The sequence below is a fragment of the Telmatherina bonti genome (genome assembly GCF_933228915.1).
Source record: "Telmatherina bonti genome assembly, chromosome: 15".
NCBI classification, from domain to species: Eukaryota; Metazoa; Chordata; class Actinopteri; order Atheriniformes; family Telmatherinidae; genus Telmatherina; species Telmatherina bonti.
Genome location: NC_136613.1, coordinates 30,903,198 through 30,928,251, shown reverse-complemented (window position 1 = coordinate 30,928,251; position 25,054 = coordinate 30,903,198). Strand labels below are relative to the sequence as shown.

The 25,054-nt window shown below is 40.2% G+C and overlaps 1 protein-coding gene across 1 annotated transcript; it reads right to left on the bottom strand.

Moving 5' to 3' along the window:
• Positions 1-3,942: 3,942 nt before the first annotated feature.
• Positions 3,943-21,372, bottom strand: LOC306766120 (caveolae-associated protein 2-like; the record flags this gene model as incomplete). The annotated part of the gene is made up of 2 exons (XM_079253728.1): positions 3,943-5,410; positions 20,827-21,372. The coding sequence occupies 2 exons, from the start codon at positions 21,370-21,372 to the stop codon at positions 4,535-4,537; spliced, it is 1,422 nt and encodes a 473-aa protein (XP_079109854.1). The 3' UTR covers positions 3,943-4,534.
• Positions 21,373-25,054: the final 3,682 nt, after the last annotated feature.

Below are 25,054 nucleotides of genomic sequence, written 5' to 3'. Positions count from 1 at the left end.
GTAACATTAAGAAGAAAGCATGAAGAAATGTAAGTATACTAGTGATTGCAGTGGAACTGAAAAACATGAAAGGTTAACATTCAAAGTATTGGTAACTGATACTCAAAATGGAAGAATTGCCAGTCAGTTTCAGGTGCACTACAACAAGTCTCTATTCAAAAGACTGCACTCCTGCAACCCTCCAGAGTCCCTGCCCTCTGATGGAGGACATATCTTTTGAAAAGGAAAACAAATTTATGACTTTCTCAGGAATTGTGATGATCATCACAGATCTGTACATATCTACTGAATTTTGGTTTTACACAGAGCACTCTTAATGCCTGTACAGCCACTTAATCAGATCCACTTTGCCTGCACCGGGTTACATTTAACATGACTAAATTCTTGGTGTCATTGACTCATTAAGGTATTGGAAACGTTCCTCTGCAGTTCTCTGCATTTGACTTGAGATTTGTGGACGCTCTATTGGATTGAGATCTGGTGACTCTGGAGGCTGTTGGATTACAGTCTCATATTCAAGAAATCAGTTCGGGTCATTATTTGAGCTTCATGACATGGTGTATTACATTGTTGGAAATAATCATCAGAAGATATCTGATAAAGGGACATGGTCGTCAACAATACTCAGGTCGACTGTGGTGATTATACCTGAGTATTGTTGCCATGTTGGTATAAAGGAGTCCAAGTGAGCCAAGAAAACATCACCAGCAGCCTGTACTATTGATAGAAACAGGATGGCTCCATGTCATTATAATGTTTCCGCCCAATTCTGAGCCTACCATCTTAATATCAAGAAATGGAGACTCAAGACCTGGCTACGTTAATTCCTCCGCTATTGTCTGGAATTGTAGGCTTAATTTCTTGTTCTCAGCTGATGGGAGTGGCACCTGGTGTGCTTCAAGGTAGGACGTACTGTATATCCTGCATACCATGATTGTAACCAATGGTTATTAGTTCCTGTTCTCTTTCTATCATCTCCAAACTGTTTGTTGTTTTCAGACATCAACAAGACCTCTTGGTCCAGACAACTGCTGCTCAGTGAATAATTTGTCTTGTTGGATAATTCTACAGAAAGTTGTGTGTGAAAATAGTAGATCAGCACACATGCCACGTTCTAAGAGAATTAAATTCTGTTTCGTTATTGTGATGCTCAGTTTGAACTCCAACAAGTCATTGATCTCCTGTATTGCTTTAACGCATTGTGCAGCTGCTGTATGATTAGTTATTTGTGTCAAGATATTGAACAAGTATACCTAATAGTGTACTTTGCTGTAACAATGGTTGAGCAAATCCCAACCCCTAGACCAAATGTCTGTCATCTCTTCTTACTATTTAAACTACAAGAACCAAAACAGAAACTCATTTTTTTTTAGTGTTATAAATTCTTTATTGATGAATGCAGTGACTAAAGTTTGAAAAGGAATGCCTGAATGTTTACAAGAAGCATTGAGAAGAACATATAACACTCAAGCTGCAGCAGGGATTTTTCTGTTCTGAGGGAAACATCTTTGGTTGTAGATGGGTAACTACATTAACAGGCTAAAACAATGGTTAAGCACAATATCTACCTTTTCATGTGTTGACTGAACTTCTGTCCGCTTGTGATCTAGATTGAACAGTGTGACTTCACAACAATAAAAGTAAACTTTTACACAAAAGCATGTGAACATATATTCTTTTCCTTTTTTTTTTTTTTTTTTTTTTTTTTTTTTTTTACATTGGAAGACAAAAATACAAGGTGAACAATTTTAATGAGCAAAGAAAGTATATGAAGAAGCCTAGTGATAAATGGCTTCTTGGGAAGGTGTTTTATGTCGAACTAAAAACGAATAAAAAACACAACATGGTTCCAAATCTTATCAAAGAAAGTAGGTTTTTTTTGTATTTTCATCTTACAAATCCCATATATTAGTTTTTGAAAACACACACACAAACACAAAAAAACTAAGAAAACGAGAAAGTTCTCCCATCTTTATCAGTTCCTGTATTTATCCCAATCTGAAATAAAATATACACTTTTTCTAACTCAGAAATACTATTTAATGACAAGAGGTGTCAAGTGGATTTTCAGTTTCTGAGTTAATACAAGTAATAAAACAAAAGGCAGACATATTCAGGAATAAGATATTTGTGTATTTTAAAATATTGTAGTGATTCCTTTCTATTTTTTTCACAAAGTTTGACACAACAGTAAACAAATAGGCATCTATGCGGCATTACTTGTATTTGTAGAAACTGCACCTTCCCTCTCCTGTCTACACTAAATTGTCATTATACAATTTATTTTAATATATGTATATATGTAAATAAATTTAGGATGGTGATAGTCACATTATAGTTTCTTTTCTGTTTAAGTTGCACTTTGTGCATTTCTCTTAAATTTTCCTGTAAATTTCAACATAATATTTAAGAACTCATGTTTCAAATCTTAAAATGGAAAATACTCTCTATGATTTATTTAGTTCAAATAAGTATAAAATATATATGCAGTTGACAGAAAGACTCCAAACTCACGGTCAAATGCATACATGTTTCAATCAATGGCAACTTATCCTTTGATTATCCTCTCGTCCCCCATCACCAACAGCGGCCCCCGCAGGAGCCGTAGCACCTGTGGCTCCACAGACCCACCGCAACCTCTTTCAACACTGAGGCCAAGAGCATGAAAAATGGGCTGAGCACAAGTCATCTGTCAAAACTAGGAATGCAGTTCTTAAACCTTTATCTACTTCTATAACTACTACCTACTTGTAGCCTCTCCTATATCTGGATACTTGGCATCTGCTAGCACTTGCTAAATTATTCTCAGGAAAGTCGTAGCATTACACAGTCCGCCTTTTAAAATCTTGGAAAATCATACTATCAGCTTGATGTTGTTTTATAAGAGCGTGAAGGAATGACTCCCCAATGTGAAGTTGAACATGACCATTGTACTTGGTTGTTCTTTCAACTTAAACTTTCTCATATTCTTGTATGTTGTCGTAAAACTGCACAGATGGATGCACAGAATTCCTCAAAACAGAGTGAAGAAAAAAATCTCAGGCATGATTGCCCCCATTCTTATCTCAAAATACACAAGAATCAATCCCCCGAGGACTACAATTACTCAAACCAGCTTGTGCAGGTTAGGAGTTCACCTGTTTGAGCATGTATCCAGGCTTCAGTGATGGGGGCCTGGCAAATTTCAAAGATAACGTTAATGCTTTAAAATAATGACACTAAGTAAACATTTACATTTGCAACTTATGGATACTTGGGGAAAAAGTTTTTTAAAAATACTCAAGTGTCAAAGAGTAATGCAAAAACAATAAACTATGTCACAGATAAAATGTTTTCCTGGATAAGTAAACATACTCCAGGCAGTCACGATAAAATCACTCTGTAAATGCCTAGAAACCGTGACCCTTACAAGGAAAATGACTATTTCTGTACAAAAACATAAACGTAGCTCTGCCATGAAAGGGATAGGGCAGCAAAAATGACACAAACTTAAAATCCCGGCCTAAATCACATCTATCTACCTCTAGGATATAGTCTCTGTCCTGCAATGCTGTCCTTCATTCACATCAGGAAATGAAAGGTAACACAAAAGTCTCCCTATTCAAACAAATATTCAAGAGTTTTCAGCATTTTAACTTCTACTCTACTTTCCTTTGAGACAAAAAAGTTCTATTTTAGTTGTCAGAGTCTGAACAGCAATCAACCTAGAACTATATGATATTACAGATAGGATATTTATAAAAGAATAAACAAAAGAGGAAACTGGATCTTGACATGGGACCACCTCACAGTTTCACAACTGGGACAGGAGTAGAGATAAAGCCACTCAGACTTCTGAAGCCATTTGTTAGTTAAGATCAGTTTTTTTTCTCTACACAGGCCAAAGTGTCTGGGAAATAACCTCAATCTACTTAAAAAAAAAAAAAAAAAAAAAAAGACCCCAGGACCTGTTCTGAAAATAAAAAAAATTCCTCCCCATTCCAACTCTTGCACAACCTGGCAACACATTCCTTCAGCAGACTGTAGGTTGCCCCATCGTTGCCAGAGATTTACTATTTTTCACAAAACCACCAAGAACAAAGGAGGCAATTTGTCAGTGAAGCAGAGAGGACCAGAGGCAGACAAACACAGCAGGAGGAAGATAGTTGGTCCAGTGCCCAGGAGATGTGCACCTATTTAGGATGGTTGGGCATCAACTGAAGAGTGAGTTATGGTGTATTCCTGCAAGCTTGAGGAGGACTTCAACTACACCCTGCAATTTGAACTCTTTAGGAGGTGTGCTGTCATGTCTAGCTGCTAATGCAAACCACGTCAAGGTTTGGACCACTGTGGTGATCAAAGGCAGTGCTGTAGGAAAAGGTTCAGAGATGGACAAGCTTAGAAAGTCAAGATTATATTTCTATAAACCTACATGTGGAAAGAGCTGAAGAGTTTTTAAAGTGGAGGGATTATCTGTGCCTGTTAGCTGATCAGTATTTGTAGAAATGTGAGGAAATAAAGAACAAAAACCAAAGAATTTCAAAGTGGAACAACATTAAGACGCTTGCTCCACTGCAATTGTCGCAGTCGGAATCGGGGCATCGGCTGCTGTCTCAACAGGACTTTTATGCTTATCCTCATTTTCTTCTTCCTCCTCTTCCTCCTCGCCAACATCTTCATCCTGCTCTGGAACTGCCAGGCCAGCGAGACTTTCTCCGTTCATCTCGCACTCGATGCTCAGTGATTTTCCATTCAGAGACAGCTCTGCGTTCACGCTTTCTGGGGAGGAGGGGCTTAGCATCTCCTGAACATCCTCCACAACCTCTTCTGTGGTGTGCACCTCTGCCAGAGGAATCTCGCCATCTAGGCCTCCCAAAGGAGGAATCTCCACATGTGCTCCTTCACCGGGTGACACCATTTCTTGTGTGGGGTCCTCCCCGTCTCGGACTTTCTTGACGTTGAAGGTCATGGGAGACACCTTGAAAGAGGAGGTCTTGGCTGTTGGGCTCTTGGGGTGATTAGGGGTGAAGCTCTTCTTTATTTTCTCACGCTTCTCTGGCGGCACAATCTTGGTGGTGATCTGGGTCACCTTCTTCTCAATGCTCTGGCGTGAAAAGGCTTTTTTGAGGCTGTCAACCTTCTTCAGACTGTTGCGTTTGAACCTGTCGGCCCTTCTTTCGTATCTTATGGGAGCACCTCCAGCAGCCTCATAGTGCAGCATCTCCTCTTCGTCTCGATGTGCTGCTGCAAGATCGGCATCATCATCTGAGGACAGGCTAATGGTCTGGAGACCTTCGTCTTGGGTGCGGATGCCTTCGACAGAGCCTGTAACAGATGGGGTGGGCCGGGTGGATTCTGCATCATACTGGCTTGGTTGCGGAGTCTTGAGAGAGTCCTTCACTACAACACTGGAGGGGATCTCATTGTCCTCCTATTGGGAAAAAATGAATAGAAAGAGGTGTGTTAAGGTTTTGTCGGATTCTGAATTACTTTTTATTTCATAAGTGATGGCAAGTTCTCCCGTTATCAACTAAATGAAATTCATCATATTAATGTATACTTCTTGGAAATGATCAAGGGTAGTCACGTCCTTTTCAACATGGTCAAATAAGCATTCACTGTAAGCTGAGGACTGTGTTTAGTAAACTCTGGCATCTAGGTGAGGTCTGCCTGCATATGACTCAAAAAAACCAGTCTCTGCATGCCTCCCAGGTTTTCTTCTCAAGACATCTGAGGCATTCCACTTGTTTCTTTGCAAGAGTCAAACACCTCTGTTCATTTTCTCTTTTATATCTCTCTTGGCCTCCAACCCAACACCCATAAATAAATATGCTGTCAGCCACAAACGGGCTGAGATGAGGAGCAGGGAGTTTGATACCCATAGTTTCGGTGTGTTTAACTTTCTCTTCTTGCACGTGTTTTCAGATCTTCTCCCCTCCTACCTTAACATACCCCCCTACCCACTCATCTGTATGCAATCATGCAATTGCACACAGGCAGCCCCATACCACCAATGTTCACGTCCACTGGGAATTTATGAGCCTCCCATCTTTTCACACAGAGGAGTGAGTGGAGGTTGAAGTTTCGGCTCCAGTGGTTGACATACTCCACTAAACATTTGAAATGCTCAAAAACAAACAGTCTTTCTTGACAGTATCGCCAGTGCTTTCAGGACTTTGAGGTTAAGCCATGAAACATAACGTAATCTTTCATGACTCGACACCTCCACACAGTTCTGATCAGTCGTTTTGTAAATATGTAAAAGACTGCAATTGTAATGTACAATGTAAAAGTGGAAAACATTTCTGGGGGCTACTTATTATCAACATATGTCTCAACTATTACCTGGCATACTCTAAACTCACCCTCGGTGCATTTTTGAGTGACTTACTTGTTGTTTTGGCACCTCATGTAGAAAAATATGCATGCATAGAAGTATGACTGCATTTCAAAGAATGCATGGTAACTTTCAAGACACTTAAGAGTACTACTAGCAACAAGCTGCCATGAGGTGTTGAAGGACTGAAGAATGCATCTTTCTTGAAGTGCCATCAGCATACTTGCAGACTGGGCCAACCAGATGGTCCTGAAGAGTCTTCACTCATAACCATACATCACCTATCACTCTTCTATTCATATAGTTCTTATGAGAGAGTAGTAGTATCTCTACATATTAAACAATAAAGACTTGACACAGTGAAAAGTATAACATTGATTTCACTGATGTTTTTATTCCTGATCAATGCTGTACATATGTTGAGAAAATGAAAGCTAAAAGCACCTTGCACACACCTGATAGCTCTTGCCTTGATCTGAAACATGCAGCTGTGATTCACAGTACAGGTGTGTGCCAAGCATGTGTATCTCCTAGTTTATGCTAATAAATCTGTCAGTGTGTTCTTCAGGCCCCAACCTCCAACCTAAGAAGAGGTACATAATTTCAAAAGAGAAAGTACACGAAAGGTTTCAGAACTTTACAGTCTACAGCAACATATTGTAAAGCAGGACTGAGAAAGTACCATTGAACAGTTTTTGCTTTATTGTAGCCAAAAATACTTTTAAAAAAAAAAAAAAAAAAAAAAAAAAAAAAAGATAAGACCTGATCTTCGAGTTTGTAATTTTTTTTATTTACCATAAATCACTATGTGTGACCAAAGGTAGCACCCCTTGGGAACAGCTCTGGTTCTGCTATCTATCATTTGCTTTTACTGCCATCTCCCCTTTCAGCCGTTTTCAGCGGGTCCCTGCTGTTGGATCTTCATGTCCCATTTTGCTGCAGCTCGAATACTGCACCACACCCACAATCTGCATGGACCTGAATATACTCAAGCAGACTCTAGTCAGAAAGCCAGTTATCGCATTGTAACAAACTGGCTGCATCCTCAACACAGCCTTTAAAAAATATGCAATAAAAAAAACTAAAAGCTACCCTCATATACAATTCAAGCAGTGTTTCAGAAATATTCAGTGTGGAATTAAAAAAAGAAGAAAACTTAAAATTCATTATATAACCAATGGTGTTTAATGATTTTCCACCTGCCAGTTCAAACAGGAAGCAGAGGGTTGGTTGCTAATCTTGTTAATAATAAAAACACTGAAGAGGAGCAGCAATGGCATTTTAAAAGACCACAGGCTTCTTTGTCTGGACTCATATTGTTTCTCAAAATAGTGCAAGACAGAAAACAGATGCAATAATTACAGCAGCTCTTTAGAAAAGTGCAAGGAAGATTAGCACAGGAATGGCAACACCGGGAGCGGCCCTCATAAAAAGGGTGGAATAAAAAAAAGACAGTAAGCCTGACATAAATGAGGAGTATACCAGTTCATAGCAAAAACCTTTATAACTTCTTACACGAGTTTGTCTTACACTGCGAGGCTGATTAAGGGAAGCGTGTTGTCACTGCTGCACCATTAAACATACAGCAGAATGATTTGGATATTGCTGAAATGAAGAAAGAACGTTCAGAAAGCTGTAGCAGAAACTGAAGTTAAACAAGATGTCACAAAACAAAGGAGTTGTGTCTGTTGTCTGGAGATGCTTTAGGTATGAAGGTCAAACATGGACCAAACAACACATTTATTCTTTTTCTATAACACTTATTCCAACTGTTTACTGCAAGTGAGCCAATCATTTCCTTAACTGTATAGTCCAGTTCAGAGTAGTGTGAAAGCTGAAGCCTATCCCAGAATTTAGAAAGCTAAAGGCGGGGTACCACCTGAACATGTCGCCAGTCCATCGCAGGGTTTTGTTATCAACATGAGAAATTTGCTGCACTACTGCTTTGGAGTACCAAGAATGACTGAATCTAAGATTCAAAGCTGAAATAAAAAAAAAAAGGATTCTCGAGTCTGATGTCACGGGTATTTATGTTTATTAAAGGTATCGACCAAAAAAAGGAAAAAAGAGAAAAAAGCTGGAGGTAGCTCAAAGTAACAAATGCCATCACAATCCATACAGTCAAAGATCTGGATCTGCTAAGTTCTGTGGAGAACGACGGGTTCAAGTGATCAAGACAATATTTCTTTTTTCTCATTTCATGTCAATGAAAATGGTCTATTCTTGTCCAGGCTTCTGCAGCAATTGGAATAGAAAGCACCATAATTCCTCTCTCACTGGAAAATGCAGTCCACACCCAGTCATAGAAAACAAAATAAAAACAAAACAAAAAAAAAAAAAAAAAAAAAAAATAAGTCAAATACTTGCAAACTGGAAATATTTAGAAAAAATATCATGCTGTATAATTTAGGTGATACCTATTCACCCATCCAGTGCAACTAATAAAGGATCTTTTGAGTTAATACACATGTCAATATTTCAAAAGTAAAAGATCTCCTAATTGTGGACAATATTTTTCAGTACATTCATGCCTACACATGTAGAGGTCCATGTTTACTCTTTTCTCCAGCAAATTAATTCTGTTACTAAATTACGTTGAGGAAACCATGTCAATCCACCACCATCTGCAACATGTGCTGCAAATTGTTCTGAAGTTTGGGAGACAATCAAATAGGGTAATGTTTCCCAATCCAGGTCCTTAGGATGCGCTGCCCTGTATGTTTTACAGGTAACCCTACTTTAAACACACCTGAATGAAACAAAAGGCTAATTAAAAAAACTTGATGAGAAAGTTCAGTAATCTGCCTCAGATGATTTGGAGGGGGAAACATGCAGTGCAAGGGGTCCTGAGGACCTGGATTATAAGACAACATTGTTGGAAAGTCAATGCAATGGCAGCATTACTAAATGACGAATCAACTTTATTTGCATCAAATCTGTTTTAGGGATCCTAAAAGGAATTAAAGAAGTCATCGCCATGGATAAATAAATCACAGCCCTATTACTTAAGACCTTTTGCTATCCTTCCTACGTGCTATGCTGTGTGTGCATTTCAGAAGAAGTCTATTACATCTGATCAGCATGAAATATCAACAGACACTTAAATCAGTAAAATCAGAGCACATGTGGTCTATCCTGACCCACAGTCAAGCATTTCCTTATAAAGACTAATCCTCTGTGATTGTTCGATGGTGTGAGGGCGTCTGAAGATTCAATCTAGATATCTCTGATCCAGTCTGGGCTTGCCATAGGCTTTCGGATCTGGCCAAAACATGTGTGGTATAATCAGAGCAGGTAGGGAAGCTCATAGGAGGCAGCGCACTAAAACTAAGAGAACAAAGGAGTCCTTTGCTCAAGTACAGCTCAAGTAATATCTCACTGAAATTCTACTGAGTAATACTTGATAAAAAAATAAAATTCACGCTTTGCTTTTAACTGTTCACTGCTGGTGATAACTCCAACTCACAGCAGCAAGAGACTCTTCAGCTTTCTCCTGTGTTTATCATCTTAAACGTCAATGACTTCCATTCTTTATTTTCTAAACCGTTTATTTGGTTTTACCAGACAAATCTCCATTTGTGTTTGGCTAATACAATAACTATATCCATGTGAAATGACCATGTCCCCAGTTTAACCCCCAAAAGTTTTGGCATGCAGTCCACAATAAACAAAATGTTCGTAAATACCGTTTGACCCAGGACTATGCGTGTACGTGTCGACCTTTCTGGCTCTTTTCTCTTGGGAACCCTGTTAATTAACGTAGCCTCTAAGCAAGGACTCATTAACCACTGAGAATGCGATACAGCATGTGTGTGCGAGTGTTTGTGTGCCAACGCGTATTTATGGACAGCCATGTTGGACACTGACCATTGTTTAAAGAAGGAGGAAGATGAAAGATTATGAAAATAAATTTGGAACAGGCCACCCAATAAAAACAAAAAAACATGTTTGTTTGTGAGTTCACTGTGCATGAAAGGACAGCTACATCAAAGTTATTTTGTAATAAATTATGTAATGCAGGTCAAGGTCTCATTTAGCAGTTGCATGGTAGAACTGCCATCTAATTGCAAGTCCTGCAAGAAGTTACTAAGCCTGAGCTTTGTGAGTCTTGCTCAGCTCAAGCAGAGATCAGGGTGGGGTGTGGTTTATTCTGCAGCAGAATAAAGGAGCTACAATGTCCTCACATTACTCTGGCTGCATGTGTAACAGGATACCGTTTGCTTTATGAGGTCAACTTTGTTTATATACTGTACCCATTGAACACGCCAACCCATTGAGTGGATAGGTGCGACAACCCATCAGCCTGAATGACAGTGCAATTAGTGGCTTATATAATGAAAAATACTCATAGCCACCACAAGAATAACTGAATTTGACAACAGCATTTTCCAAAGAGCAACCAGTTGCAAAGTAAACACCAGTAAGAGGAAAAAAGCCATTAAAATATCAGATTACTTGTAACTGCTCCAAACTGCAGGGCTCTAAAATACGACGTAAATCTGCGTTGTTTGTTTTTTTTTTAACAACAGCAATTTGTCATCTAATTTATTTAATCTGTTTGACATGAATTAAACTCTTGCAGATGAAAAAAACATCTTGAATTGAGTGAAGAACATTTAGGACTTTTGGTCATGGCTGATTTGCAGAAATTATTCCCAATGGGAATGTCACAATTACAGATTTTCTTTCTATGATTGCTGTGAAAGAAATTATGACAATTTTACAATGATCACAATTAGTATATCTTGATTTCCCGACACTATATATGTGTAAAAATTACATAAATACTCCTTAGAGGTCTGTGAGACTTAATTAGGGTCATCAAAACTGATGTCTTAAAGCTGGGATGAGTAATGTTGAGGAGCCAGAAAGATTTGAAAATGGCACCCTGTTTTGGCTCCTCCCACTCTGGTTTTGCATGATTCAAGGCTTTTTTTTTTTTTTTTTTTTAAATTATAAGAACAACTCCGTTTCGGTCCAAACTTCTGGATTCGTCAGAGTTTTTACACATTTACAGTAAACTGAGGTGTCTTACTATATTTTGTGGTGTTCATGATTACAAGATGTATAGACTACTATTAGGGCGAGGAACCAATTCACCCAGAATTAAAAAAAAATAAATATATATATATCACTAGGCAACATTACCTACTCCAGGTTTGAGGCCCCTAGTGCCAAGCTGGTAATCCACCACTGGGAAGATGTAGGGCAGGGGTGTGAAACTATGATCCTCGGGGGCCAGAGAATCCTGCAGGTTTTAGATGTTTTGCTAATTTGACATGGCTGATTCAAATGAATGGGTCATTAATTACAGGCTTGAGCAGAGCTTAATATTTTGAGGAGATTTATAGAAAGTCCTGGAGGGTCAGAGTTTGATATGTGCAATCAACAACGTGTGTGCATCAGCCTCGTGTCCTCCTGCTGTCTGCACTGTTGGACCATATAAACGCTATTTATTCATCAAGTCCAATATATTCCTGCGACAAAGTTGTTTTGGGCCTGAACCTTTTACTTGACAGATTTACAGTATTTGGAGAACTAATAATACTGTGAAAATGAACATTGTTTAAACTATGTGGTCTACTGGTTTTCCTTGTTGAATGAAAATCCAAAATGCTCTCCAGCTTTGCCCCATTCTACTGGTGCAGGTAATACTTCCTAAATGGAATAAATGGAAGTTGGAATTGGTGTTCGTGTTAAATTCAGGTACTATTTTAAAGGAAAGATGAAGGCAAAGAGATCCACTGTGGGCCTTTGTGAGACCACAAGGCCTTGGCATTGGTTTGGCTTACAAGAGCTCTGTGCTGAACCAGTTGTATTATTTTAAAAGAAACTGATAGTACTGAATGAAGACAATGTCTCTGTTGCCTCACAACATGCTCAGATTACAGTTGTAACGAGTGGCTTTCTGACTGCCTTTGATTTACAAAAGCAAAAATTCCATGTTGGCAAGCTCCTGCCCCAACCTGTTAGGCCATCTGACATGTAACAACAGATAGCAGTGTTGAGGCAGCCCTCAATCTCAGGCTCGAGGTTTGATTGGGACACCCCTAATTAGCTTACTTCAGTTCAGCTTGGCTTTCACCAAAATTCCACCAAAGTACTAAATTTATGCAAAATATATGTCTGCGAAAATGTATTTTAAAAAAAAGGCCATAAAATCCTCCTGACATAATCACAGCTTCAGTCATAAATAAAATATGCTATGCCTTATAAATGTCTTAACATGCATGGCAGACATTAAATTACAAATGTTCCACCATGTGCATTATCAGCCTGTAGTTTTACACAATGCATTATCTGTGTGTGTGTGTGTGTGTATGTGTGTGTGCTAACATTTTAATCAAGTGTGCTGCCCTGACCCATGACATGATTCAATTAAATATACAGCACATTTCCTTAATTCCACAAGGTGAAGTTGGTACAGGTGTGTTAGTACAATGAGTCACATGTCTCCAGGGAGGGGTGGTGCAAGAACTTCCCCATTAAAAGGGTGTACCATCATCGCCACACACACACACACACACACACACACACACACACACACACACACACACACACACACACACACAGAGGTGCATGTGTATACACACTTGCAACTGACAAGATCCTTGCATGGGAGGCTATTATCTTGATTTGCTTATCTGTGATACAGCACAGCTTTTTTCAAAATGCTAGCATAAACAGAGGTTGTTACACTGCAACCTCCTGCTCTGCCCATTAAGGGAACAATGGCCACCTGAAAGTCAAGAGATGATGCAAACTTTCATTCATCTGCATGTGTTTTGATTAGAGCACGCACCACCTCCCCGCCAAATGCAGAGAGTGTTTTTAAAGTTCATCCCTGTCAGGCCTGCAGTGCAACACCACCAACAACCTAGCATGCGCAGAGAGCCATCTGTGGACACAGGAAGGAAGGAAGAAAGGAAGGAAGGAAAGAAAGGAAATGGAATTCAGCTTTTTTTTTTGTCACTGCGTACAAAACATGATAAACTCTGAATTAACTGAACACAGAACCAAATGGACGGAACATCCTGCTGCAAACCAGCCGGTCTGAAAGACTAAACTGTGACAAACGTGTCACATGTCGTCCTAAATAATCATAAAAGTCTCATCATCAAAATTTCTGAAGAATCCATCTTGGCACAATATCCATAAAACTGTGCACAAGTTTGGGCATTCGTTTGCATTCGCGCCCCTCCCATATCTACCACACCAAAAGAAAACACGGCATGTTTACTGGCTTCGTGGGCTTGTGTAATCACACGACACAATAACTGATTCAAGCGAGATGCCGCGCTGACGTGTTGGTATTTTGGAGCGCGCTGTAATCTAAAGAGGCCACCATGAATCCTGGTGACATAGAGGATGATGTTATGGACATCTGAAGAAAACTTCTTTAGCAACCCGTGATTTACAGAACAACAATTCTGTGCACTTTGGCTGATGATGATTATGTGTTTCATGTTCTCTGACATATGCTTTCCAACTCTCCTAATTAATTTCCCACTTGGTATTGTCGTCTTGATAATAACCCCATGGGTGACTGAGCCTGTTACAGGCCTGTCACTCATTGTGGCTCCTCTTCAACAACCAGATGGCGTCACTAAACTTTCACAGTTTTAACTCCTGCTGTGATGAATGATGTACTGTACACTGGTAAAAGATTGCTTTCAGCAATGCTTTTACAGCTCCAGTTTCTCAAGTTCTCATTGTGTTACTCCCTTTTTGTGCCTCTGTTCAAATCTACCAAGATCCTCCTTTACAAAGAGCTCAAATACAATCCCATTCTGTGCATATCTGGACCATTGTTTGATAAAGGCTGTGCTTAGATACCATGAGCATTTTTTGATAAGTCTGTTTACAGTCGGGACAATGTTTACCTCATATGGAGGTTAAAGGGCACAAATGTCCACAGTAAAACCAGGAAGCCATCACGTTATCTAGCTAGTGTTGAATTTTCATGTTTCATTTATGAAAACCAAAATGGCAATTGTTTTCCGTCTTCCCGCTATGGACTGCAAAGGCTTTGGCAAAAAATACTGGATGCTGGGGAAAGTCCATTTTTTATGATTTTAAGTTAACAATCGAAGTAACTTTATTCCCTCCATACTTGCATCTACCTTGCAGTGTTATAGGTTTAAAATGAGAGAGGAGGCTCATCAGTCAGAGAGTTAATGAGCAGGAAAATTAGCCTCATTAACTTATTAATACCTCAGGCTTAACGAAAGGCGTGCTAAGCGATGTGCTCTTGGCAAATCCCAAGCAAATGGAGGCTCAATGCGGTTTTACTCAATCGCTTTTACTACTTACACATGGACCATGTGTAAGAATTTCGTCCCATGATTCTGGGATTTTTTAAAAGAAATAATGTAGATTATAGTTTTTCTCAGCTGTTGTTCCTTGTTATACAGCTCAGTTAAACAGGATGCAGCCTCTTCCTTTAAAAACATTTGAAAGAGTATCTTCTGGCGCAGTCCATATTTTAACCGATCTACATCTTTCCAGCTCATTGCTTTCAGTCTCTTAACCTTTAAGACTATAATTCAAAATGCACCATAAAGAGTAAAGCTGATCCTTTTTAAGCCTCATTTATGCTCTACAGTAAATATGCACATGCATGCAGCCTTTCAGTCTGCCTTCTCCATCAGTTATGTTCATATTTCAGTTTGTTTAGAGAGTTTGCGGATGAGTACCCATGCAGCAGTGCCACCAGAAATCGACGAGGCAGTGTTGACCTGCACACCAGTGAAAGACACAAAGGCAGCATCCGGGTACTTTCAGTGCACTGAGTTTTTTGCGTAAAAGTCAGTGTAGATGCACTATGCACTGAAACATCGAAGTAGTGTTTGGGTGTGTCTCAATCAGCGCACTAAGAAGACGTTGCTACGTACTTAACTGCTGCACAGACCACCTCCATCTACATCACTGTCTTTTTCTGAGGATTTGCAATATCATGACCTCCTCCATCAGGTTGTTTGTTATCATCTGAAACTGATGCAACAACTTGGAGATGAACTCTGAACTGCCCTCTAGAGGATGTAACAACTAGCGTAGCGGCCACATGGCACATACGGAGACAACGATGTTTCACAACATTTTAAAGTAGGATAAAGTAGAATATAAAAGGCTTTGAGAGGTGTAAGTCACCAATTTCGTCACTGATATGATATCAATAAAATAATATAATAATAAATTCAGAAAAAAAATCTATTTAAGAGACAATATCACAAACTGATTTAACACAATTAATCATTGATGCTTTGAAGTAAATTGAAGGATAGTATGTAAAACATTTTATCATTTTTTTCCTGTATGTCTGCAATCCAACAGGGGTAAAATAGGTTTTCTGAACAAATTTACAGTTTAATATCCATGCTCCTCTCTGACTGGGATGCAATTTAGAAGGTTTTCCAGACATGATCACTTTCTTTCGTGTTCATTCAGTTAACCACCCTTTTGATCACTCCCATGAAAATAAAAAACACGATTTTTTTTTTTCTTTTTTACAATAACTAAAGCCAAGTTGGTATTTAACTGCAGGAATCTGCAGCTACAAACATGTTCTGGCCTCAAAGACTGGAACAGTTGACTTGTCAAACCTGAATGTGGGCAGGCAGAGAAGCAAAGGTGATACTGACACATTTACGCCCATTTTGCAACCCTTTGTATGATCATGATCTGTTGTCTGGATTTACTGCAGATTCTATTACAATATCCTATATTCATCAGGTTTTTTTCCCACCTATGCTCATAATTTCACTCTCAACATTTATTTCCCCTCTCGCTGTTCCTGGAACCCCACAGGATTTGGTGAAAAATGAATCCCAAAGAGAAAATACGAACGATACTAAATCAAGAATGTGCAAACAAACTTCCTTGTTCATATAAAAAGCATGCCTCACATGATGCAGTCACTCCACTGTTTTCTTTAGTTTTACTCTTTTGACATCACTTCTTCTGCACAGTTGTTCTGAAATTCAGCATAAGATATGGGATTGGAGATTTCTATTAAATTTATTAAATTTAGTAAAACCAGATTCGTAGCACACTGCAGGTGCAGATGCTGCTGAAGTTCAACTCGTCAGTGAGCGTTTTACATTCCTTTAACGTAGGTAAGCCTTTCCGACTCCGAGGCCAAATAAATCTGAAGGCAGTGAAACCACCAGCACTGCTTTCAGCGATACTCTGGTGTGAAAAGGACACAGACATGCAATCTCAGCTGTAGCCTCCAGCCAGCAGCCTGCTCCAACCTGTGGAGATGGATGTGACTTCATGCAATCTGTTCTTCACTTTCACTCCAATATCTGTTTACTAATGAAAGTATGTTTAGAAAGAAGATGAGAGAAACCCGGTCTCTCTCTGGTTGGCTTAAAGCATTTCCCTTGTAATCAAACATTGGTTGTGTTATATTTAAGGTCAAGTGAGACACATCTGGGAAAACATGTCGGCAGAAACGGAATATGATATTCAGAAATGTTTTCATCAGTGTAGAACTGCATAAAAATAAAAACAGTATTCTCACATGAGTTATCTGTAAAAAGGTAGCATAACGAGGACAGCCTCCTCCCAGCTCCACCAAACTGCATTGCCACCAAACTATGGTAAGCCAGAAGGGGCAAACCAAATGTTGCTTCAAGGACGGGTCTTTTGTGGCGTTCCCCCCCTCCCTGACTGTTAATGTCACTCCTACATACATAGTAAAGGATTGTGAGGGTGGGTGGAGTGTTCAGGACTCCAGATTATTAGACCTTTTATTTGAACCTTTAATAATTATTAAAAAGGACCACTATATAGGGATTTTTAATCCAAAATGGAAGAACTATCCAGTGAAGATGAGAACTAAGGATGCAGTGATTCCCAAGCTGGTTATTTTAATGAGTCCATTCTATTGGCTAATCAGAGGCTGCAAACATGACGAAGGTCTGGAGATTTTTTACACTAAGATTACCCTAATTAGTTTCTTCCAATATTTCTAAGATGAAAATATTTCATTTTAATTAAACGAATATGTGGTAAATAATAACAATAGTAATAAAGTATAATGTAATATAATAGAGTGGAAATATTGAAAATGCTGATGTATTTGTTTGGTTTTTTTTGCTGGTGAGGAGAAAGTGGTAAATTCCCCTATTTTTATTACATCAAAAGTAAGTTTTTATCTCTAAAATACAAATGCAGTACTTCTCTGAAACACTTTTAGATTTTAAAGTAAGTAAAAATGGTGAAAAAGGGTTTCAGGTAAAAAGTTTCTGCTTGAATTCAAAGCCACGCTCGTCCAGATCTGTAAACAGGTCTCCCCTAAAAGTAAATGAGACTTTGTCTCAGTTGGATGACCTGTAATATCTTACTTTTTAATCTGTAAACAGGAACTCTGCACTTCTTTCGTGTAGTTTTTAGAAAAAATATATAGTTAGCATTGAGTAGTAGAAAGTTCATTTCCTCCCAAATTGGTCATAAGTGGAATAATCATAACAATAGTCAAGAAAATCGCAACTGTTCCATCTCCAGCGAGAGTTTGGGGTGAGGCTGGGAAAAGCATGCCGCACCAACACTGGAAAAAAAAAAATCAGCCTTTACTTCCTGCATCTGAAAGCTGAGATTATGTCCCAACCTTCGGTCAAGTGTCAACAAGCAAAAAGCTCCATGATGACGAGTTAGAATGCCGACGACGTGATCTGCAGCAATCCCGAAACATCACAACCAGCCAACCTGTCTAAAGGCAAGGCAGAAGAGACGAACCCATTTTAAGTTATTAAACGTAGGCGCGAATGAATGACTCGGGCCTGCAGCAAAGCTTCCAGCAGGAGAAAACAGTCAGATTGTTTAGTTTGGCTGCAGAACATGTATTTCTCTTTCCCTCACAGAGAGATATGAATGTTCTTTGATAGTGTGCGAGAGCGATATGGTGTGAAACTTCAGGCTGTTGTTACTCCCTCCAGAAATCCACCAATAATCTTTCCATTCTCTGTTTTAACTACACTGCAGAGAAAACCTACTCAGAATTCAATTTGCCATTTTTGTCATTTGCTTGTTTGTTGAGATGAAATTCACGAGTGAAGTAAACCAGGAACTTTTGCATCTAATCAAAAATAAACGACTTCTGTCACAGGAAATTCATTTCCAAATGCAGTGGAATTTAACCAACGCTGCGCAGCTGCAGAGTCAGATAAGATCGAGGATCTCTGGAGATGTTTCAACTCTCAGGTAATGAGCGTGTAAACTGAGTCAGTGACAAATAATCCATGCACAAAAACAAATCTGAAATCCCACATGTTCCCTCCAAACAGGAACCACTCTCCACACTGTACATGGTGGGAACTGTGTGTGTTTTCTCTGTGTATTTCACTGTGGGGCCATGTGGAGACAGGAAAAAGCACCGGTGCACAAAAAACAAACAAACAAGGTCCAAGCAGTGGTAATTAAGCCCTCATTAGTCCTTGTTATGCACAGCAGTGCAGCAGAGCGGCAGACATCGCTGTCTTCTCCGACCGACCGACCGACCGACCGTGGCCAAAAGCCCAAAGCTGCTGTGGACCTCTGCTCCGTGCAACATGGACCGTACACCCAGGGGCCCTCTGCGTTTCCACCTCAGCTGCCACGTACAAGAAGATGAGTGTTTAGGATCAATTCTGTTGTGAGGGAACAGGAAGAAAAAGCGCTCCACACTCTATAGCTATAGGGCTTGGTATGTTGAGATTGGCTGCTGGGTGCGTGGCAAGTGTATGGACTTCTCATGAGAGCTTTCGGGGCTGAAAACAAGAGGCCAAGTCAAAATGAGAAGCAAGCGTTCCCAATCATGTTATGTAACGAGACAAAAATGGAGGAAAAGACAACATCAGAAAGAAAGAACAATGGAAATCACAGCACTAAAAGACGATCCTTAAAGCTGAGGAACAGAAGAGAAGTTGGCAGAACATGATGTGAGCAGAAAAGAGTCAAGGGAAGGAAGGAGGGCTGCACTTTGTTCATCGCCCCGCTCCCCTCAGGCGCAACAAGTCTCATTTAGCTGCTCTGTAACTGCAGACACCTGACCCAGCGCTTCAGAATAGCCTCTGATAGGGGAGTTGCATGCACACACATGCAGTCTGTACAAGCCCCTGGGGTCATACCCCGTCCTTACTGCACCCATCTGCAAATGCTCGGGAATGTGCGTTAAAATGGCTCCCATGAACCGAATACACGTCGTAAACTTGCTTCATCTTGTAGGACCAACAGCGAGTTAGCCTGGGCGTTAAAAGCTAACCAAACTGTGCACTTTCACTCGCTCCAAACTGAGTCACTCCCTGCTTTTGCACACAAAGCAGAGCAGAAATTTGCTGAGATTGATCGACGAGGACTTGCCTGGCCTGTGCAGGTAAAGTCTTGGCACCTGTTGCGCCTGAACAACAGAGCCTCAGTACCTGGGAAACCAGATAACAGCGGTTAAGAGCTCTCAGTGACTCTGGCTGTGTCAACAACGGCCTCCCCCTCCTTTTTCACTACCTGAGTACACTGACGCACACTTCCACGCATGCAGACAAGCATGAAAAACTAAATAAAGGAAGACGGAAAACTTCCACATGCACACAGCAAACTGGCTTTTATCTTCTTCTTTATGGTCATAACTAAATTCGACTGTTAATGGTGCATGGCAGCCACCTGCACATCATGAACACATGTCCAAGTGATAAAATATTCTTTTTTCTTTTTTTTTGCACAGTGCACAAGCATGTGAAGTTTTAGGACACAGTTCATACCCTAAATTTCCTTTGTGCCAATGTGGAATTTTAGCCTCACAAGTGTGATATGGTGGTTAAAGCGGGAAATCCATCTGTCTCTGAATTATTACTGTAGGGTGTAAACAGATCTGGCAGAGTCAGCGTCTAAGCCCTCCTCTATTATCCCTGAGAGCTCCATTCCCAGACACACCCTTCTTCCCACACACACATACAGGCACAGACTCATATGCATGTGTACGAACTTTGCAGGTGCCTAAACTAAAAGTTAATAGGATTATGTTCTGCACTTTAGCTGCTTTACAGGTTTGTTTGTTTGGTTGAAGTCCTGTTTTACAAGTTTGAAGGGAAAATGCAATGAAACAGTGGTTTATTGGTAACATATCATGTGTCAAACCAGCTGCATGTCCCAAACACGCCCTCCATTACAGGCAAATGAATGCAAATGTGACACAAAGAGTTTAGAGTTGATTAAACTGGAAAATTCATTGTTTAAAAAAAAAAAAAAAAAAAAAAAAAAAAAGTCCTACATTTCCCACAATGCAACTTCTACTTTATATAGTTGCCTTCAGTTTCTAAAAACAAATGTGGATGATATGTTGTGTTTACTGACTCTGAAGCAGTTTCTGTGATAAATAAACCTATAGGTTCATAAATAATAGGTATTTATCAGGTGTTCCATCAGGTATTTATAAATAAACGGTTTTAAAGAAAACGTCGGAGTGGCCCTTTAAAAGTTGTTTTCCGCATTGAAACACGGAGTGTAGCCGTGTTTTCCTTCCCTCTCCTCACCTGGAAGATGAGCACTTTGAAGTGGTTCCTCTTCAGCAGGTGGTTGTGGTTGGCTTCCAGCTTCTTCACCTGGACAGCCTGTTTGTCCAGGCGCTCCTTCACCTCCTTCAGGTTGCCGCTGACTTTGCGCGAGCGCTCCAGCAGCTTGTTGACGCTGTTGGAGGTGCTCAGGTGGGTCTTGGACAGGCGGGTCACGTCGCCCTGCACGACCCGCACGGCGCTCTCCAGGTCGGCCTGGCGCTGCTCCATCCGCTGCTGGTTGTCCTGCACCGACTCCAGCATGTTGACCAGCTTGTCCAGCAGCGCCACCACCGTGATGGCGCTCACCTGGCCGCGGTCCGCCGGGCTGCCCGGCGCCGCGGTCGGGCTGGTCGGGCTTTTCAGTCCGAGTCGGGAGAGGGTGCTGGTTGGAGTCGGGGAGGAAGGTGCAGACGACGGGCCGAAGCTCGGGATGAAGAGCTCCGTGTTTTCGGGCTGCTGCTGTGGGATGGTATGTGTGCTGCCCGAGGTGCTGCTGGGCTCGGCGTGGGTCGCGTCTTCTTCCATGGCTAACAGGTGGTCAAGTATCCCGCTGTAATGCTTGTTTGGTTCACCTGAGAAGAAGTCTCAGATTGTTTCAGACAAACTGTGAGCTGCTGCGGTCACCCCCTCCGCCTGAGAAGTGAAGACAGGGTGTGTAACTTCTTGGGAGTTGATTCGGCCTCCACGCCCCCTCTCTTCTCTCTCCTCTCTCACACACGCACAAACACGCGGTGAAACAAAATTGTGTCGTTCACCAACGAGCCAATTAGTTTTAGTGAACGAGAAGAACCGACTCCCATAGGGAAGAGTCAAATCTTTTAAAGTAGCACTTTCTAAAACAGGACTTTTTTTTTTTTTTTTAATTGGCGGCCAGTCTCGGATGAGGAAAGACTTTGATCATTAGCATAAAGTTGCAGTGGATAAACTCTCTGAAGGGAACTAATTTTTAGTTGTACCTATGCAGTTTTTATGTCGCGGCAGGAACCCGCAAATAAACCCACACTACTCTAAACTCTGTTTAGGAACAGCTGTACCTTCAAGTTGAGACTTTCCTTTGGAATAATTAGGAATCAATATAGTTTCTATTGAGATTGTTTAGACCACCCCCCCCCCCCCCCCCCCCCCCCCCCCCCCTTCCTCAAAAGTCATCAGCCTGAGGACTCCCTTTGTAAACCCACAAAAACTGCCACAACAGCTTTTTAAAATGTCAATGTTTCAATATAAAATTTTATTTATTAAGAATGTAATAAACAACAAATAACCTCCATATCATAAATGTACTTCATAATAATTTTATATAATAAATTATTTAACATATTTTTTTATTATTAATTAAGAATAAATAGATACATGAATTAATTTACACTTTCAAGGCATCCTAAAACCAAAATTATATAAATTAAATTAAATTAAATTAAATTCAATTACTTTACTGGAGTAATTGACATTGTTGAGGAATCTTTGTATATCTATTAACAGTTTCTTTGTGGGACACCTTTTGGTCTTCATTATTTGAGAAATTTGAATTAAAGATCTTTATAATGTCCAACTTACTATTTTATTACATAAAACTGGAAATTGTTTGAAAAATGTATATATTATTCTTTCATGATATATTTAGCAGAGATATAACTGTAAATTGAGCATTTGATAGGATGTTTTAAAAGATCATTGGAGTGTACGTCAACAAAAAGTGGAGTAATTAATCCTTCTGAGGTGACATTTTCTTTTATTTGTTTGGCTCTGTGTACAGTTGTTCATTTAAAGTTTTACTAGAAACATTAAATAGTAACAGTATTTAAAAAATAAATACATAAAAATTACTTATAGCCTACACATAAATTGTGCATAAATGGTAAATTAGTTTCAAACAAAACCTTTAAGTCATATTAAATAAAGAACCATTTGAGAGCCAAAAGAGCCAGTTCATTGAAAAGTGTTGGATTTCCCATCACTACAGTGAACTTTTAAAACAGCTCTCCTGCAAGAGAAAGGGAGGGGTGGGGTTACTATGGAAACATTGCAGGCCTAGCCCTATTGACAGTTCAGAGGTGGGACTGGTGTGTATGTGTTGTTCCTTGTGTTTCAGCCTGCTGTGCGTCCATGTGACTACCATCCATTCCACTTTCAGCACGCCTGGCTGCATTTCCTAAATAAATCTGAGGTCAACTTTTGTTTTCTACATTTGCTGCTGTGTGTTCCGTATTGTGCCAAATTGTTCCAGACCATGTTGTACTGTAGCAGCACTGTTATGTGTGTGTGAAAGAGAGAGAGAGAAAGAGAGAACATAATAAAGAGGCTATTAAAGTGATTTTTTTCCCAGTTTTTCCATATTGACATTCTGCAGGCTGTGATAATGGCGCGTGTGTCTGTCCCTCAGCTCACATGTTAGTGTATGGTCCCATGTTTGCCTCCTCTTATCCCTGCTCTTGTTTTTGAGCTCTGTGTCATGGCATGGGGCACACACACACATGGAAATGTGGAAATCCCTGTTTCAACAATGAGTTCATCTGTGCCCTGGTGTTCCTCCTTGGCCTCCTTCCCCCAATCCCCCCTCTTTGTAGTCATTGCTGTACATCCTTCATTCATGATAACACAACCATAAATCAAACTAATCAATGTGACGTTCACTAGAAATGGATGTCAGAACATTTTGCTTTATGGTGGAGATGTGTGTTTATCTGAGTGATTGATTCTCTTACAGAAAAGCAGGACTTCAAACTATGATAAACTTTTCGATCACTACATACCATGGAAATCAGTCAAACCCACACCAGAGTTTTATTGGATTCCTCTGATAAGGTAAAGGATTGGTCTACAGTTGTCTCGTCTAACTTCAATATATTCACACCCCTGATCTGAGATTAGGTTTTCTGCAACTAATGGGAACAAACACACACATAGAAGCCCCACCTTAGAGCAATAACCCTTCGCACATCCAAACCACAACAAAAGGCTGGTGACTGCTACTTAAAACTAGTTAATACTCATGTTGCAACACTCAAGGCCATTCTGCTACTGGAAGAGGGAGTAGGAGGATGAAAAACTGGGAACCCAGAGGTGCATGGTGAACACCTATGGTTACATCCCAGCTGATATATTTTACCTGAAGAAGCTGCAGACACATACAAGCTAGTTCCCCTTTTTCATCAGAAAAGCCTTAATTTCGCCTTAATATATTCACCAATGTATTGGAAAAGTTCCTCAGAGATTTTGCTTTATACTCACATGAAGCATCACACAGTTGCTGCACATCCATGATAAGAATCCACCCTTCCACCACATCCCAAAGCTGCTGTATTGGACTGGTGACTGGTGGCCGTTGGAGGACAGTGAACTCATCGTCATGGTGGAGATGATGGGATCTTTGTGACATGGTGCATCATCCTGCTGGAAGTTTCCATCAGAAGATGCTACACTGTGCTCATAATTTCAATTTTTTCAGCTTTATTTGCATAGCGCCACTTCACAACAATGTTGTCACAGGGCACTTTACATACACAAATCAACATATACATCATTTCAAGCCAATTCATACATATCCTATCATAGAAACCAACTGATTGCATTGAGTCATGGCTTCGATCCAATCCCCCATCCCGAGCATGCATGAGGCGACAGTGGGAAGGAAAAAACTCCCTTTTAACAGGAAGAAAACCTCCGGAAGAAACCTGGCTCAGGGAGGGCAGCCATCTGCCTCGACTAAAGGGATGGACATGTTCAGCAATGATACTCAGGTAGGCTGTGGAGGTTAAACCATGACAGGTTAATAGTATCAAATTGTGACACGAAAATATCCCCCTCCACCATTACATTACCTCCACCTTAAAGCATTGATACAAGCAGGTTGGATCCAGCAAATTCTGACACTACAATGTGGCAACGTTTATCCATCTTCTATTGTCCAGTTATGGTGAGTCTGTGTGAATTGTAGCGTCAGTTTCCTGTTCTTAGCTGACAGGAGTGGCACCCGCTGTGGTCTTCTGCTGCTGGATATTTTCTCTTCTTTTTCTTTTTCTTCTTCTTTTTAAACCCTAGAGATGATTATGTGTGAAAATCCCAGTTGATAAGCGGTTCCCGAAATACTCAGACCGACAACCATTCCACCTTCAAAGTCACTTAAATCTCCTTTTTTCCTCAGTCAGAACTTCAGCAAGTCGTCTTCACCACGTCTACATGACTAAATGCTCTGACTTGCTGCCATTCG